Below are 17,886 nucleotides of genomic sequence, written 5' to 3' on the forward strand. Positions count from 1 at the left end.
TTGCGATAGACTTCATGCTCTGCTAAATCCGTCATTCAGGCGCGGGCTGTGTGGGGGGAGCGCCTCGGCATCCAGAGGAGGGACGGGTTGGCTCTTGCGGCTGTCGAGGCATTCTCCTTCCCTTCCCGTCCCGTCGCCGCCCGGGACCTCTGCGGCTGAGGCTGCGTTGCAGACCGCCGCCGCCTGCCCCCGAACAGGACTCCGGTGTGGTTCTCCGGGAGACTAGACTTCTAAAACCGCCTTTTCTTCCTTCCAGCAAATTCCATCCCTCGAAGGAATATCGGAGGAAACCCGGGCTCCGGGGACTGGGTTGCTGAAGGGATGGCTTCCTCCGCTCCCTCGTCCTCCAACGACGCTCCGGACCCCGCTCCGACTAACTTACGACCCACAAGTAGGTTTTAATATTTTCCTCGTTTAAAGTGTTTTGGAGGCTTCCTCCACCTGGGCTGGGAAAGACCAATTTCGAAACAAAACGATAAATCCGAGAAGCCCCGTTCCGCGCCCTTAAGCAAGGTGCAGAAAGTGTTCTACACAAAGAAACCATCTTCCTGGTGGGAGCGGGAGAGGTTGGTCTGTGGCGGATAACACGCTGGAAGGAAAAGCTCACCTCAACGGCCAGAGCTGCCTTTATCTTACAGACACATTTGAGGGATATAAACGATAAAATGAACCCCCCAGATGGCAAAAAAATCAGGATGTTGTAAGGCAGGTTGTGGAGAAAAGAATGAGTTAAAGGGCGAAGTGGCTTAAAGCGGGTGTTCCCCCCCTTATATTTTATAAATGCTAATGCTGCAGCTTCCTTTCAGCCTACGCTGAAGCCTGTAATCAAGCGAAATTTGGATGCTAATTGTAGCTTTTCAAGGCCTTCTGTTGCTAATTGCTCTGAATTCGCCTTGAGTTATTGAGGTGTGAGTGGGAAGCAGAGGCTGCTGCAGGTGGATAGAGAATCGGTTTATAGCCCCGCCAGGCAATTCAGACCGTCGCCTACTGAAAATAAATAAAAAAGAAGCTCAATGCTATAAAGCCTCAGAGACAAAGAGCAGCAGTAAGAAATGAGAGGTTGTCAGGCACAGCAAAGCGGGGAATAGCTTTTACCCTGAAAGGACTATGAGGCATGAGCATAAGGGCCGTTATTGTTATTATTCTGCAGCTGGAAGGGGCGAAGGAGTGGGCAAACGGCAGCACCGGTCTTATTCTGGGCAGGGTGTCGGGCACCGCTGCCGCCGGCTTGAGGTGTCACACGCAGAAATCGAATTAAATGCAACTCGTCTAAACAGGAGATCGCACCTGGGAGCAGCACCCCTCCCTGCCCAGCCCGCCCGGGCTTCTCGCCTCTGGGAGGGCAGCGCCCAGCCGAGAAGGCTCATCCGCCCTGCCCGTCCGCTCCTCCCCTCCGCCGGGGACTCTCCACGCTCCGGCCCAGCCCCTCTGTGTCTTCCCCTCTCACGCCCTCAGACTGCCTCGGCTCCGCGGCCCCGTCAGCGACACACACACACCCCGGCCGCCCTCTCGGCTCCGTTGCGGCCACTGTCGACCCACGGCTGCCCCGGGGCCGTGGGCGAGGGCCCGAAGAGGTTCGGCTGTGCCTTGTGCCGTGCCCGACGCCCTCTGCATCTCATCCCCGAGCTTCGCCTCCCACTTCTCCCTGGCTGGGCTGGGGCCGACCGGGACGTGACCGGGGTGCGGCGTCCGGGGGTGACAGCCTGACCCGCAACCCCGGCGCTGCCCCCGTCCAGGAGCCTCTAGGCGGCTTTTTCTCGGCCATGCAGGGCCGACGGGGGAAGGGCTGCTGGTCCCGGGGCAGCCACACTGCGGCCCGGGTCGGGTCGCGGAGCATAGAGCGCTCCGGAGGAGGGGCCCGGCCGGGAGCGTCCCTAGAGCGGCCGTCGACGGCTCGTGAGTCCATCCGAGGTTTAGTCATGCAAGTCCGATCATCTAGTCAAATACTATTTTTCACCCAATTAATTCCTGAACTCTTTAGTGACCCCATTTCACGCCACTTTATTTTAAGCTGCCACTTCCCTGGAGCCCCGCCAGTAAATTATTAGATGCTCAGGTCCCGGGTGCCTCTCCCTCTCGTCTCGGCGGCCCAGCCTGTCACCTCGCTGTCAGCTGGGCCTCAGCGGCCCCGCGTCCGGCACGCTCCGGCGCCGCCAGGCTCGCAAGAAGCCGTTCCTCCCGGCGGGGGGGCCGCGCCGCCCCAGCGGAACGATTCTGTCTTCTCTTCCAGCTTACGACTCGTGGTGCGGCGTGGCTCATGGATGCACCAGGAAGATCGGGCTGAAGATATGCGGTAAGTCCGCCCGTGCCTCGCCGTACGGAACCCTCCCCGCCATGCTTCGCTCCGGGGCCCCCGGTCCTCCCTCCGCGGGTCGGGGCAACGCCGGTGACCGGGCTCGAGCGCCCCCTGCCGGCCGCAAGGCGGCCCGGGCCCCGCCGCTGGCACCGGCCGCCGTTCACCCCTTTGGATTTGCTTTGGCCGAGGCCTTCCTCCTCCGCCGAGGGAAGTTTGGCTGCGGGCCCCGCCGCCCCTCCTGTGATTAACCGAGGGGTGTGTGTGTGTGTGTGCAGGAGCCACCCCGGGGGCGGGAAGAGCAGGGCCCGTCGGGGAGGCTGGCGGCGAGGAACGAGCCGGGGGTTTGACCGCCTCTCGCTGTCTGAAATTTTTCAGCCTTATCTGACTGGAAAATACGGATCTCCTGGGGGGAAAAGATTAACGAGAGCCTTATTAAAGAGCAATTCGTCAGCTTGCTGTGCTGGTAAGATAGCACTGGCAGCCAGTCAGCGTGCAGACACTGAAATGCAGGAAGGAAAACAAATGCACAATCAGATCGCAACGTTATAGCAAGAGATTCATTTGCAGATAACAAGCTGTCTTCCTTCTCCAGATTTCTCAGTAGCGCCTTCACTTTCGCAGACAGTCAAATCTTCAGTTTGTGATGGGCAGAATTGTTCAGCGTAGCCCCTGCCCCTTATGAATAGCAATTATTTCCCATTTTCCTCAGCTACCTCTTTTGGGGGGTGGGAAATTAGTCCGTGGGATAAACGGGCCTTTTTTCAAAGCAAAGATATATTTAAACCTCTTGCCCTACTTGCCTGAGTCGAAGCTCATTTGCCAAACATTTTATTACCTGGAAGTTTGGACTGGAAAAGAACCAAGCTGGGAATGTTTAGCCCTGTGTCTATTAGCGATTTCATTGGTACCCGCAGGCGACATTAACGAGTAGTCGCTTAGTTCTATAAATAGCTCCTGATCTGGGTTTAATGGACCGTTTCACTACCAGCCTAGTCAGTGGCTGTAGCGATGGGCTTTTTCATCATCGTTTTAATTTAGCCCGGCAAGCAGAACTGATAAAGTAACGCACCGTTAGGCTTGTTCCGTGTTGCTAGACTACCAGGATTACGGAGGGACAGAGCGGTTTCGCCCGATGGACTCAAATACACTGCAAATGAAATATCCCACCATTTTGGATGAGACAGACAGGAGAGAGTGTAGTAGAAGCTGTGTGATGGAGTTTAAAACAAGCAGGTCTGCTGTGGGTTTGGCTCTGGTTTCCCTTGCTGACTTTTTTTTTTTTTTTTTTTTTTTTTTTTTTCACGCTGTTTTGCGCGAAGAGTACACCCTGATTAGTGATTGTGTATTGAGAATAATCACATTCGGTCGCGACCACTGGATTCGCTCTTCTGAGCCCTCCCACTTGAATCTGTAACACCTTCACAAAGACAGAGAGGGAAGGTTGCCTTTGGTAAATAGATAGAGACAAATCTTAAGGTTGCCAGGAATCCTAAATAAACATGCTAAACCAGTTGACGTTTGACTATTACAGATGATATCCCCTCGTCCTTACCTTTCACAAGGCATCATTCAGGACCTTAAATATGGCGCAGCCACAAAGCTATAGGAAATCAGGCGCCGCGGAATTTTGTTCTTGCTGTGTGTATCACACAAAAATCGATTCATTTTGAACGCAAACTTTAAATAAGGGTTGAGCTCAGTGACAAGGCAGGTCTTGAACAATGAGTCCGTTCTTCCACCTGTGTTGTATATTAGGGGGTTGACATTTTCGGTAATTACGTATCCAAGAGGTATGTTAATTCTTCTCGAACAACTGACCGATTTGAGGATTAGGTTTTTTCCTTTCTGGTTGAAGGCCACCGTCTAGAAAGAACCCAGCCGCTGCCACACCCCCACGCTCTTCGTTTCTGCACGTATCCGCTTAAAAGAAAAGGGAACATATTTTAAAGCGGTTTAATGAACTGTCACGGTGCACGAAGTATGTCAGGTTTCCCCCTGTGTCTGGAGCTGCTCGCTACACCTTTCACTCCCACCCCAACAACTATTGCTGCTCCTTGGACCAATCCTGCTGGCATGTGCTCGGCGCCAGCGGAAATATTGGAAGTAGTAAAATTGCTCAGGTGCGTCTTCAGCTGCTCGGCCCGGCCAGCCAATGGTTCCCGGCCCAGCGAGCAACGCAGAAAGAGGGATTTCAAAAGCAGCCATGTAGGTTAGAAACTCGGCTCCTCTGCGGAGTCAGTCGGATTTACGACGCTGAGGGCACCGGGATCTCCTGCAGCTGCCCACCGACATGCACCGGGGCCCGGCGGGGCCATCCCTGCCGCGGAAGCTGGCTCGGCGCCCCCGCAGGGTTGTGAGGCCGAACTGAAGTCACGCCGGATTTGTGGTCACGCTGAAGACCGAAAAACCTCTTCACCAGCCTGCTTCAGTCGGCTTTTAAAAACTCGGCCTCTTAAAGCGCATCGCTGAGAATTCCTGTCTGTGGAGCACCTGCGGGAGGTGGCGGCTTCCGGGAAAGACTGCGCTTCCCGCTGCTACAGGACAAGCAGCGCGGTTGCTGTTTCAGGAGCTGCTACTTGGTGGATCTCTCCTACACCGACCTTACTTTTCACCTGGGATACAGACGAAGGTGATCGCTGCTGCAGTCGGGGATCCCATCCCAAGAGGGCGGACTGCAGCGCTGCCCCGCAGCCGGGCGCGGGTCTGCACTGAGAAGCGGCCTCTACCTTCGGGGAAGAGCCGGGGACAGGAATGTCCTCGCCGGGCTCCGCATGTACTGGAGCCTCTAGGTCCCTGAGGTACTGATGTGGCCGAGGGACCTGGGCGAGCACATGTTATCCGTGGCCGAGCAAGCCGCTGCTGGTCGGCAGCAAGTTCCTCCTTCAGGGCTCTGGAGACGCCCCACTCGCGGGCGCGCACATCCGCGGTCTGTCGGGTCCCGTGCGAAGCCGCTCCGAGCCCCAGCTGATCCCGTCGACTTCGGTACATAATAATGAGGCCAGGAGACCCCGCGGGAAGAACCGCCGCTAAGTCTTTTGGGCGAGCAACGAGCTCAGTGGCCGCAGCGTGCTGCCGCCGCCGCCTCCTTGGCGTGTCTCTGGTTAAGCCAGACCTTTCAGCGAAGCCCCGGCCTTTCTGAGGCCGAACCGGAGGCAGCTGCAGCCCTTCTCTGTTACCGAAGAGCTGCATGCTCCTTTCCCACCGGAGCCTCCGAAGGATGCGTGTCTCAGCGCCGAGAAGGGCAGCGGTTGAGCGGCGGGGAGCGCTCCTGTGCTTGTGGTGGTCTCCCATAACTCTTCACGCTGAGCATTGCCAGCGAGAGCCTAAGAGAAAGACAAATGGAAAAAGAATGCCAGTTGAAGCCACAGGAACTGGGGCAAGAAGATCGTGCCGGAATTCAGTCTAGACTGAACCTGCTTCCCTAGCAGCCGGTCCGCGTAGCTGTTGCAGGAGCTAGTGTTCACTGCGAGGGCCGTTAAAGCAGTAGGAACAAAAGTAAAACAAAATGAAACGTAATCGATCCTAGACGCCTGCTCTTAACTTACGCAAGAAGAGAGTTCTTTTTATTGTAACTCGTATTCCTAAAAGCATCGTAAAAAGAAACTAATCAGTAGAGGATCACTACTTAAAGGCAAAATATGGAACGTTCACTGAAAGCTTGTGCTTGACAAACCTGCCTGTGAATTGCCCTCCTGGAGACGCATTTGGACTCCCTTTTGAGTAGGGACATGGGCCCAGCAGCTCAGTGTCCGGCTGCAGGTGCCCGCAGCCCCGGTTCGCTGCCGGGGCTCCGGGGGGTTGGGGTGTTTGGTCGGGAAGCAGAGCGTGCTGGAGAGAAGCAGCATCGCCGGACAAGGGTGAACGGATTTACGGCGCTGGTTTTCTTCCTCGAGTAGTCCTCTCTGGCAAATATCCTCAGCGGCGACGAGCGTTGCTTTCAGTTGTTACTTGTTTTAAAAGAAAAGAAAGAAAGAAAAAAGGAAGCTGGTGCTGCCGTTCTGTCTCCTCCAAACGTTCAGGCGCGCTTGATGCAGCCCGGGAGGTCAAAATCCGATGCCTTCGTTAATAAAGAAAAGCCGGACACCATGCATGCTTTAATGAGCATGAGTTTAATGGGTCAGATGCTGAAAACGAAATGTTCTCCCTGCCTTATTAAAGTGGTCTGGTCTGGTTACTCGCCACAAGCCCTGCGTGGTGCCCACCGCCCTATTTCTGGGAGTGAAGGGATTTATTTTTGCCGCTGCACATACAGCAGCAGTTGTGATCGCCTCTTGGGCGCCAGGGCTGCGTCTCCGGTGAGAGTGGTGCTCCTGGCACCTCGGGCGTGATCGGTCTTAGTATCACAGCATCTTTCTAGGTGGAAAATCCTGGGCACGTGCCATTAGGTACGGAGAGCTGGAAAGTGCTGTTGGTGGGTGCCACCGGTGTCCTCAGAGCTCTGTAGCTCTCAGGACGGCTGCTCCAGAATGGCTGTTCTTTCTCCTGCCTTTTGTGCGTGAGAGCACCATCATGAGAACTGAAAGTGGCCCTGATTTTAATCACACATCATTGCCCCTGTCTGTTAGGTCCATAAACTTCGCCTGCAGGCTGAAATAGCATTGACTCATCCTGAACTCTCTTCCAGTGGCTGGTTACTGAAGTGGAATCTGTCTGATCGACTTAATAAGAATTTACCACTGCACTAAATGACGAAAATTTGTTTTTTTGCATGGTTGCGTTTTTGCAGTTGATGGCATTTTGAGCTCTCCCTCCTTGAGGCAAATAATCCCCATAAATACTCTTATTCCTGACCTCGTTAGTCAGATTCAGATCCAACATCGCTTAGAACTGTTGTCTAGCGAGCTGCTTCGGGTATTTCTAAACATGTTGGGAAGTGAGAAAACTCTGACCTGTGCACCTTGCAATAACAATGTAGGGTTCCTGCAAAGGACCAACAGCCTGGAAGACAAAAGCCGGATCGTCAGCTCCCTGAAGGAAAGGCAGTCGTCCAAGAGCCTGCTGACGTGCGAGAACAGCGAGAAGGAATCCAGGTTCCGGCGCACCGAGACAGACTTCTCCAATCTGTATGCCAGAGGTAAACACTCTTCACAGTTTCTGCTTGATCCAGCTCGGGCACGTCCCTTAGCAGTCTGCTGTCACCTCCCTTGGAAGCGCGGCCAGGTTCAGCCCGTGATTTAGCCTGGCTGTTTTTTGAATGAGGCTCTGGGTGCGTGTTTGCTGACAGCCGCCCTGGCGATGTGTACAAGTTTCTTAAGATGCAGTTTTGCGTTCTTTGAGCTGATCCCCCGCAGCTCAGCTCCAGCTGTTCCTCCGGGATCATTCCAGATCTAGTCTCCGGGAGGACAGTCATTTAATATTGGGCTTCCTCCTCAGTAAAATAGCAGCGAAGCCGACTGTGGTTGCTGGAACTGGACCAGGAGGGTGGGGAAGTGAAATGGATCCCTTCGCGGGCGGCGGGGGGAAGCGGTGCAGGAGAAAGGCAGTTGGGGTTTGGGGTGTTTTTGACCCCGCACAGAATTAGCGTTGCAGGGCGTACTCTTGCCCGGGTGCCTCGGAGGTGCCCCCGTTGTTCCCGTAGGCGCTCGCCCTTCCCCAGCAGGGACAGGGGCCGGCACCCCGGGACAGCGGCGTGTTTCTTTCGCTGGGTAAGGAGCGGGGCAGAGCACTCGCCCCGCTACAGCCTGCGCCGGGGCCGCGGCTGCCATCCAGGTCCTGGAAACCCGGCAGGCGGCCGAGGCAGTTTCATCTCCACCTCTCGCTCCCAAAGCAAGCGCTGACAGCTGGTTTATCACGTAGATTTGCTGCCCGCCAAGAATGGCGAGGAACAGACCATGCAGTTCCTGCTGGAGGTTGTGGACATCCTCCTCAACTACGTGAGGAAAACGTTTGATAGATCCACCAAAGTGCTGGACTTCCACCACCCGCACCAGCTCCTGGAGGGCATGGAGGGCTTCAACTTAGAGCTGTCGGACAACCCGGAGTCCCTGGAGCAGATCCTGGTGGACTGCCGGGACACGCTGAAATACGGAGTGAGGACAGGTAGGTAGGTTCTCTCACATTGCTCTGGAGAGTCTCTCCAGGGGCTTTTCTCTGACCCACAGTGAAGGGAGTCCGCATTCTCTCCACGCCTTCGACTCTGCCTCCTTGGAGGCTCAGGTCCAGGGCTGTCTGTAGGCGCTTGAAAAGGTCTCTGCTCAGAAACTGAAGTTGTTGATGCTCCATCCATCCCCGGCGGCCAGGGCTCAGTGCTGTTTGCAGAGACCAGAAACAAGTTTTTAAGACGTAATCTCTTTCACTTGATGAAATGCGAGCTGTCTGTATCTCCGGGGAGCAATATCATTAGGTAAATGAGGGCATAAATGACACTGAATTTGCAGTTTTTCTTCTTTATGTTCACCAGACGTTTAATGAAAAATAGACTGAAATCTTAGGAATCATCAATAAAGGAACCCTGTGGATTTTAGCCCGTTAGCCAGGAGCCCCCCCTCCCCATGTCCAGGTCTTTCTGAATCAGATAGAAATGCCCCTTTATAATCACTTCTTTTGCTGGGTGAGCCAGGCTCTAGAGCAAAGTCTGTACTCTTTCAGGTTCTTGGGCCTGAAATGTTTAATCATATATCAGCGGAAAGCTCGACTGGTAAAAAGCCCTAATCAAGTATGTCGGGAATTGGGGCGGTAACGGAATGGAGGCCGTGTCCGCCCTCCCCAGTCCTGCTCCAGAGCTGAGCTCTGCCCAGCGAGCTGCCCTCTTCGGCACTGCTCGGCTCGGCAAGCGCTGCTTGGGAGCTGTAGCAGTAGGCTTTTGTCTGCTCGCCTCTGGCCAGGCAGCTGTGGCTCATGCTGACATCGGTTCCCTGAAACTTTCGCGGGGCCGGCCGGACCCATCCCCCGGAGCTGAGGTACAGGTATCCGGTCTCTCACAAGCTCTGTTCAAAGCAGCACCTGGTGCAGTTTTAAAGGAGAGCTGCCCGGGTCGTGTAATGACCCAGAACACACGCCCTGGCTTCCCGGGCTCATGTTCTCTCCCCGGGCGAAGCTCCCTCTGAAGCCAGCGGAGCTGAGTCTGCAGCCCAGCCTCAAGATACCTCAGGCTCGCTGACAGCTTTGCGGGGTGTCAGCGAAATGTCTCTTAAAATAACTTCCCAAACTGCGTGTCATGGCGAGGAAGGGAAGTGGTATCCGTGGGACCAGCCCTGAACCTCTTGGCTCCCGGGATACGAGCAGCCCGGCCGCTTCCCCTCCCCTCCGCCCCGTGTCCCACAGTTTCCGTGGCAACATCCTCTTCGGGATGTGCCGGGATGTGGCAGCGCCGGCAGGCTTACGCTTCCAAAGTTCCCCTCTGACATCGCTGGGAGCAGAATTGCATTTATTTCTTTATGTCAAATGATGCTGATGTTCCCCGTGATGAGCCAGATGCGACGTGACAGGGTCCCTCCGGGCGTCGAGCGCTGACCCCCGCGCTCTGACTGGGCTGTCCCCAGCGTGTCATCTGCATGTCCTTTCCCAAGAGAGCTGAGGCAAGGGCTAAATCATGACAGCTTCCTCCTCCCCTCAAAGGCTCAGCAAGGGACCGGCTCCTCCGCACCCCTCCCCTACCGGGCAGTCTCTGTAGCAGCGCTGAGCCTTCCCATTTCTCCCTATTCAGGTGCAAATGTCCCCAGCCCCTGCAAGTTGTCACTGCCAAATACACCCGCCACTTCCCCCGTCTCCCTCTGACAGCTCGATTTCCCGGTCGGCACGGGCGGCTCTGGAGTTGGTCTAGCCCTTGCACGGGTTCCGGAAGTGTTCACGGGCTCAGTCGGCTCCTGGGTGCTGTCTTTTAATTTAAACGCTAATGATTCCATGCAGGAGCTCCTACCCCAAGTGGCTTTGCAAGTTCGGAACAAGACCGTTAAAGGTCTCCCCGTAAGCAGGACTTGCTTCGAAAACCTTGCTACGAGTGTGTCACAACTGCAAAGCTATCGTTTGTGTCAGAATGGTTGGACGCTTAAAATCTGAAACCTGACGTTTACCGGTGGAGTTGCTTTAAGTTGCTCTCAATTCTCTTTACAGGTCATCCTCGCTTTTTCAATCAGCTCTCCACAGGGCTGGACATCATTGGCCTGGCCGGGGAGTGGCTAACATCGACTGCTAATACAAACATGTAAGCAGTATCTTCTTGTCAGCGTCTGTGAACTGTGCTCGCTGGGCCTGCCAGCTAGCATGGTAGATGTGCATTGTCACAGACCTGTGTGATTTTCTTCTTTAAATGACAGTTGCTGAGTCTTCAATAAAAGCGTCTCCTATTTTTCTTAATGTGGCAGCAAAGCAGTGAAAACTGTTCAATAAGGGTGAACTGTTTTACATTTCTGATCAACAGAAATGCAAATATCCCAGAACACATGGTAAGTTAAACATGATGATTCTAATATAATCACATGAAATGATTTTTCTTCTATTGGACCAATCTTCTTGATTCTTTCCTGATTTCTTGTTAAAGCTTTGTCTCTAGACTGAGTAATTCTGCAGCTTCTGGATGCCTTCAAAATGATTTAAAATGTACCATTAAAAATTGATTCGATGATAATGAAGGAACTAGTCTAAGATTTATTAAAATTGTATATAAATAGATAAATGGAAGTATTAAAAAGTTAAATTTTACATCTAGAACATATTAATGAGGCCTAGAACAACTTGGTCTACTGAAAGGTGTCCCTGCTCATGGCAGGGGTGTTTGGAACTAGGTGATCTTTAAGGTCCCTCCCAAGCCACACCATTATATGATTTTATGAGTCTGTGAAACTTCCCCTAATTTTTCTTGACCTCAAAACGAATGAAAGCTAGATGTAAACGTAATGTATTATGCTGAATTTTTGCAACAAGGAGTGTAATTAATGACTCCCCCCAAAAAAACACACACAACCAAACACAAAAAACCTAGCCAGTTTTTATTTATATATTTAAATATATTTGTACATGATAAAAAATGTGATCAGAGTCCAAAGTCTTGGTCAGGTAGCAGATCGCTCTCTTTTAGTCCTGTATTGGGTGTGTTTAACTCTAACGCTATCTCTGTATTGTTTGTTGCTAATTGGCTGAACACATGAAACCTATCTGCAGATGGGGAAGTCAACAATATTTCCACTGGCCCATCCATAAATATAAGGTTCATTAAATATAGTTGATTAATAGCAGCTCTATGTAGATAATGAGCAGTGCCTGTTTTGTGACATTAGCAACAAAAAAAAAATAAATACAGAAGGTGCTCCAGCCAGAACCAGCCTGCTCTTCATGGGAGTCTTCTTAGTTAGTTCCCTGGTCGCTAAAAATTGGTATGGCATATTCAGATTTAAAAGTTGATTGGGAAGAAACCCCAGCAATGTATATTGTAATTGTAAAACATGTTTTGCAAAGTGCTTTGAAGTGTGAAAACAAATCTGATTACATTTCTAAAAGAAAACTCTGATTAAATATCATCCCTCCATGACTAAAACATACTTCAGAGCATGTCACTTTTTGCAAGCCCCCTTTTTTTTTTGACTTAGTCATCCTAGCTTAGTTATCCTTTTGTAATCAACTGTACAAATCCAATAGTATATAATGGAACTCTGCTGCATGGCAGACTGTGGTGGTATTATGAAATATTGACATCATTATTAAGAACATTGAACTCACTTCTGAAGAGTAACTTCTCTTTGTAAAATGAGGTCGCTTTTTCTTTTGTGTGGTTTAAAAAGTGAACTGATAAATAGCTAGTGTTGTAAAGCTGGTTCTGATGCATTTATGCTTTTCTTGCCCATATCTTGAAAATGCTTCTCTGGAGTATGAAAATTGAGTATCTGTTTGCTTGTATGAGGTATAGCCAATGCAAAATAATCATAGAATTGTTGAATAGTTAGGGTTGGAAAGAACCTTAAGATCATCCAGTTCCAACCACCCCTGCCATGGGCAGGGACACCTCACACTAGACCTTGCTGCTCAAGGCTCTGTCCAACCTGGCCTTGAACACTGCCAGGGACGGAGCATTTGTCACTTCTTTGGGCAACCCATTCCAGTGCTTCACAACCCTCACAGTAAAGAATTTCTTCCTTATATCTAACCTGAACTTCCCCTGTTTAAGTTTGAATGTGTTACCCCTTGTCCTGTCACCATAGTCTCTAATGAAGAGTCCCTCCCCAGCATCCTTACAGGCCTCTTTCAGATACTGGAAGGCTGCTGAAATCTCCACACAGCCTCTTTTACCTTTTAATGCATCGCTCTTTTTTTTTTTTCAGCAAACCAAGGTCAACATGATATGATTTTAAATAACACAGTAATTGCAAGTAAGATTAAAGCAAGATACTGTAAAATATGATTTGAAGAACTGACAGAGAAGGTTATTAAAAATAGCCAAATCATCTCTGTGAGCTCTGGGAAACATATTATTTGTTTTGACCAGTGTTTCGGTACATAACAGCAAGTTCTGACCTTTACTTAGAAACTGTTGTAACCTATTTCAATTAACACAAGTAACATTAACAGTGGATTATAGTAGGGAATATTATCCATTTGCCTTTTTTTCTTTCTACCTATAAACAATACTTAAAACATTTATGAACAATTAAAAATATATGTTTTGAGTACTCAAAACATCTGTACTCTGTTAAGTTTTTAAATTTGCATTAGGGAATGTTACTTAAATGTCACTATGAAGATAATATATTAAATCCAACATAATAAGCTTCCCACATTGACATGGAAATAATGTATCAATGTGCTATTTATAGCTTAATCACTAATCAGAAGACCTTCAGGGTGGAAATTTCCAAACTTGCCATTATTCATCCAGCTCTAGGGATCTGTAGTCCAGGGCATTTGCTCACCATACAGCAGTCAGCTGAGTTAGAAAGCAATAATATTATGTGGAAGTTCTCTATGCCCACTGTTAGCTGAGATGAGAGCATTACGTTGGTATTTTCAGGATAAAGCATTTGTGCTTATTAAGATGTAATATAGAAAAATTATGTAAAATGCTTTATGTTTATTTGCAGAATGCTTTTTATGTCCTGACAAACAGGAGAACAGGTAGCTAGTACGATTTGGCCAGATAAAATGATTTGGCCTTTGCATCAGAGCAGAATTAAGGTAGCAGTGCCCACTACCGGAAGACCCGTTCATTTATTCTTTTAGTAAAGAGCTGAGACTCACAACTGTTTTAGTTTAACTCATAAAAATACCTGAAAAGGTTGTAACAGTACAAAAAATCTAGTCCTCATTTTTTGTCAGGAACGGTTCTAAAGTCAGACAGTTCCTTCCAAGCCAAGCACATTTTCTGTGTTTAACTGATCTTTTCAAAATCATTTAAGTTTAAAGCAAATATGTCAAATTGAACTTTAGCAAGATGTGATCTTAAAAATCATAGTGGTAATCTAATATAGCTGCATTAGCCCTATTTATAATCATCTGCAGTCTTCTTTTGTTTCTTTTTCAGTCTTTGGAGACTCAGAAAATAATTACATAATAAAATAAATAATGCTATTTCACTTGGGTGTGAGTATATTCAAAATTCCCCCTGTGAATTCTTCATATTTTATATACAAAAAAATTATTTAATATTGCATACTTTTTGTACAAACCTTGAAGTCTTCTGGGAAGTATGTAAGGATCAGTATGCAAGGGCTCAGGGCAAAAATCAAAATGTGTTTAAACTGGTGGAAAAAAATCCCCTTGACTTAAATATATCTTGTATTAGGCTGCAGTGACCTGGCCACTACCAAATTCCTGTTGAATTCACCTGGTCATTCTGCCTAAATTAAGACTGGAATCTGTTCCAGTCTTTGGACCATTGTTTGCAGACACCAACAGGTTTATTGGCAGCACCCAATTCCAGATCAGTTGTTCAGCTGCCTGTCTCAAACAGTTCTAATGGTAATAAAAGTAAATAAGAGGCATTTGGGCTCTGAAAATAGCAATTGCAACAATTAAATTACAAATGCAGTTTAAACTTAAAGGAATGTTTTAAAAATAGTGATGGATTTTCTCTGATGGACTAAGGAGATATAAGGATTGAATTAAAAATAAATATTCTAACTAACCAGTGTAGCTGTAAATAAAATACAAGCTTTTCAGGCACATGTTCCCTTCTTCATATCACATCTTCTTGAAGTTTGTCATACCTATCTTTAAAATATTATTTTAGCATTGGAGAGACAATACATGTGTTTTGGGCAAAATTGTTCAAGTGAAGGACATCAGTCAGATCCAGAGTGTCAGGGTGTCATGTTCTTACAGGTTCCTTTGGAAATCACAGGTTGCTTGCTGAGTTTCTCCCTTCTTCTTTTCCTCCCCTCCTTTTTTTACTTTTTTTCCTTGGTATACACAGCAAGCAGAGTTTGTTTACAACAGTAGCAATTTATCCATGTACCTTGATCACCAAAAATGGTTGTATGGTTGTCACTTTCCATCCGTGTATCTCTCTGTGACATCAGGGCATACCAGACTACCCAATGTTTTTGCCCTCATTAAGTGGATACAGTAGTTGGCTGCTGACCTGTTTTTGGTAATTGGTAATTAGAAAATCATCATTTATAATTACTCTTGACAGTTATCGATCACATGGTATTGTAGAAATAAGTTGTCCTTGGAGACAGTCAACACAGAATAGGTCCGCAAAATTAATTGTATTTAGGCTTTGAAGCCCTAGTTCAATACTTCTAATTACAGTTGTGTTTAGCTCAGTGAAGTTCACTGTTTTCATAAGAATTCAGCAGTATGTTATTCCACAAGTGTAGAATTGGCACTTTGAGAAACAAATGTTTTACGGTACAATCTTGTACAGCAATCAGCAGCGCTATGATGGTGATTGCGATACCAGAACCTCAATTTATAAGAAAACTTCTAGGAATCTGAAGCATTTTCAAAAAGAAATAGAGTAGGAATTTATTGTGGGTTTTAGAATCTGTATTTAATTCTGTTTGGTTTTTTGTGGTTTGTTTTTTTTTTTTTCTTCATCCATGCAGGTTCACCTATGAAATTGCCCCTGTTTTTGTCCTCATGGAACAAATAACACTTCGAAAGATGAGAGAGATTATTGGATGGTCAAATAAAGATGGTGATGGAATATTCTCACCTGGTGAGGTTTTGTTCTCTGTTTTGGTCCTTCAACTAAAACTTCGAAAGTTAAAACAAGCATAAGCAGTTTCTGAATGCTCATGATATCTGTAACACAAAAGAATGTGTCATATATTTAGATGTAGGAATGCTTTGTTTAAACATCCCACAAAAAAGTTGGGGAAAAAACCATCTTTGAATATGGCTATGTATCATGGCTGGTCAACATTTGCTTGACTACAAGCTCTGATATATAGTTAAGCATTTAAACACCCTTTATTTTGCACTGAATTTTTGGAGGTGCTGAGCAATCACAATTCCTGCTGGTCAATAGCTCTTGGGAATCATGTACTGACTTCTTTGGGCAGTGAGGATTTGGGCTGACAGTCAGAAAAATACTGTGACTGCCTGTGACATGGTATCTGGGACATAATCTGACTGAATTCACAAGTGTGATTCTAATACAAAGAACCAAGATAAAGTGTCTTGCCATGAAGGTGATACAAAGGCAGTCAGCAGCAACAGAAAAGCGTGGTAGACCAAGTGGAAGTCCTGGGCCCATGTGTAGACAGTGCGGGTGCCCATCACAACTTCAGATTTCTGGGTTTGGTGTAGGAGGAACACCATCCTGTTTCAGAGGATGAAGGACAATTCCACTTCCTTTTGGAACGGCCCATGTAAAATCAGGGAATGCACACTTGCTTGGTCTCCAGTCCCATCTGCTAGAAATGTACAGATGTTTCTCAGTGTTCTTGTGAATGAAGAAATATTAGAGGAAGAAGTTATCCTAGACTTTCTGGATGAGATTCATCTTACCAAATCTTGAGGTCTGCATCATAGAACTGAGCTAATTTTCCTGAGCTCTTTTTAGCAGTGAAGCAAGTGAAATAGATGCTTTCCCTCAGTTCAAATTCTTCAAAAGTCATTGTCAAATTCAGATTAGCTGAATCATAGCCTGAAAAGCATCTTTTTCCCTTAACCAACTATAAGGAAAGCTCGCCTGTAGAAATCCAATTTTGAGGTATCTACTTCATATTTACAGTGAGATGGGATATATCCATCCAGTATGCAACATTTCTTCATTCTCAGACAATTTGATAAGTTCCTGTTATTCTTGCTAACAAGAAATTGTCATGCAAAAGCAGCACAACGAAAGCTGAACTTTCTAGGAATGTGTTGCAAAATGTTAGCAGTAAAAAGACATGATGAATAGGAAATTCTGAATCTCAGTGTGACTTTCTAGAGACAGATGACCATGCATTTCACAGATTTATTTTTTCATAGTTCACTGCTACTTTCACTGCATAATGCAAATGAGACTTGTATGTCTTTGGTCTAATATGCATTTTTTCTCATTATCACTATTTTATTATTCATTCACGCATTTACTCACAGGAGGAGCAATCTCCAACATGTACAGTATAATGGCCGCACGCTACAAGTATTTCCCTGAAGTTAAAACCAAAGGCATGGCTGCAGTTCCTAAACTTGTTCTCTTTACCTCAGAACATGTGAGTTTCATACACTGCTAATTCTTAATTTTTTGCTGTATGTTGTGAAGATACTTCATCATTAAACAACCACTCTGTTAAATGTGCATATGTTTTGCTGCAGAGTCACTACTCAATAAAGAAAGCTGGAGCTGCACTTGGATTTGGAACGGACAATGTGATTTTGATAAAATGCAATGAAAGGTAGGATGAATGCTAAGGTTTTGATACATTAAATGTGTTCATCTGTTAAATTTGTTGTAGTGTGCTTAAGAACTGATTCAGTACAGTATGCCAAGTCGCTAATGGCCTGTTGAGAAAATACTATTAAATTATTTCAACTGTAGCTAGTATTTCTATATGCAGTCTTTAATTTTCTTTATCTTTCTCTTTCTATAATCATTACAGAGGCAAAATAATACCAGCTGATTTGGAGGCAAAAATTTTGGAAGCAAAACAAAAGGTTTGTGGCTTTAAAAAACAATGCTTAAATGCCTGGCTTAGTTAAAAATATTTCTTCCTTTGAAGGTTCAGGGTTAATATTAAAAGAGAAAATTATAATGATATAAATATTATAGTCATATTTTTAGCTGCTTAATTATACATCATGTATTGTTTAGGGAATTATCTGTATGTCTTGCTAAGGTTTCCGTTTGTTGTTTAAAACCAACATATTTTAAACTCTTGAACCACATCTGTATTTCTGACTTCTAGAAATAACTTTGTTTGGAAATATATAGAAAAAAGTATGAAAACTAACAAAACTAAACGTGAAACTAAACCTACTTTTACCCACACTTTAAAGTCTAGCCAAAATCATCAAAAACTCTCTTGAAGTCCTAAAAATGCCCATAGATTTCAAGTGTGAGGTTGCAGGGTTAGTAAATGTAGCCAGGAAGTTTATTTTTATTGAGACATTATTGTTATTTCTTGAATCAATGCTATGTAAAATCCTTTAATTTTGTGTAAACCCACCAAAGTTAGAGTAGTCAAGATTACTATTATTTTATTTCTAAACTTCTTTACATTTGG

General features: G+C 46.9%; 1 protein-coding gene across 1 annotated transcript in view; it reads left to right on the top strand.

Moving 5' to 3' along the window:
- Positions 1–321: 321 nt before the first annotated feature.
- The window catches only part of GAD1 (glutamate decarboxylase 1), a gene marked incomplete at both ends in the record, with an annotated part of 28,685 nt that continues 11,120 nt past the window's right edge, over positions 322–17,886 (top strand). The window contains 9 exons of the mRNA XM_080621542.1: positions 322–391; positions 2,231–2,293; positions 7,212–7,370; positions 8,093–8,335; positions 10,349–10,439; positions 15,274–15,386; positions 16,760–16,875; positions 16,979–17,058; positions 17,263–17,317. Of these exons, the coding sequence (XP_080477668.1) occupies positions 322–391; positions 2,231–2,293; positions 7,212–7,370; positions 8,093–8,335; positions 10,349–10,439; positions 15,274–15,386; positions 16,760–16,875; positions 16,979–17,058; positions 17,263–17,317 (990 nt within the window). The remainder of the gene's footprint in view (positions 392–2,230; positions 2,294–7,211; positions 7,371–8,092; positions 8,336–10,348; positions 10,440–15,273; positions 15,387–16,759; positions 16,876–16,978; positions 17,059–17,262; positions 17,318–17,886) is intronic.

Source organism: Psittacula echo (assembly GCF_963264785.1).
Source record: "Psittacula echo genome assembly, chromosome: 6".
NCBI classification, from domain to species: Eukaryota; Metazoa; Chordata; class Aves; order Psittaciformes; family Psittacidae; genus Psittacula; species Psittacula echo.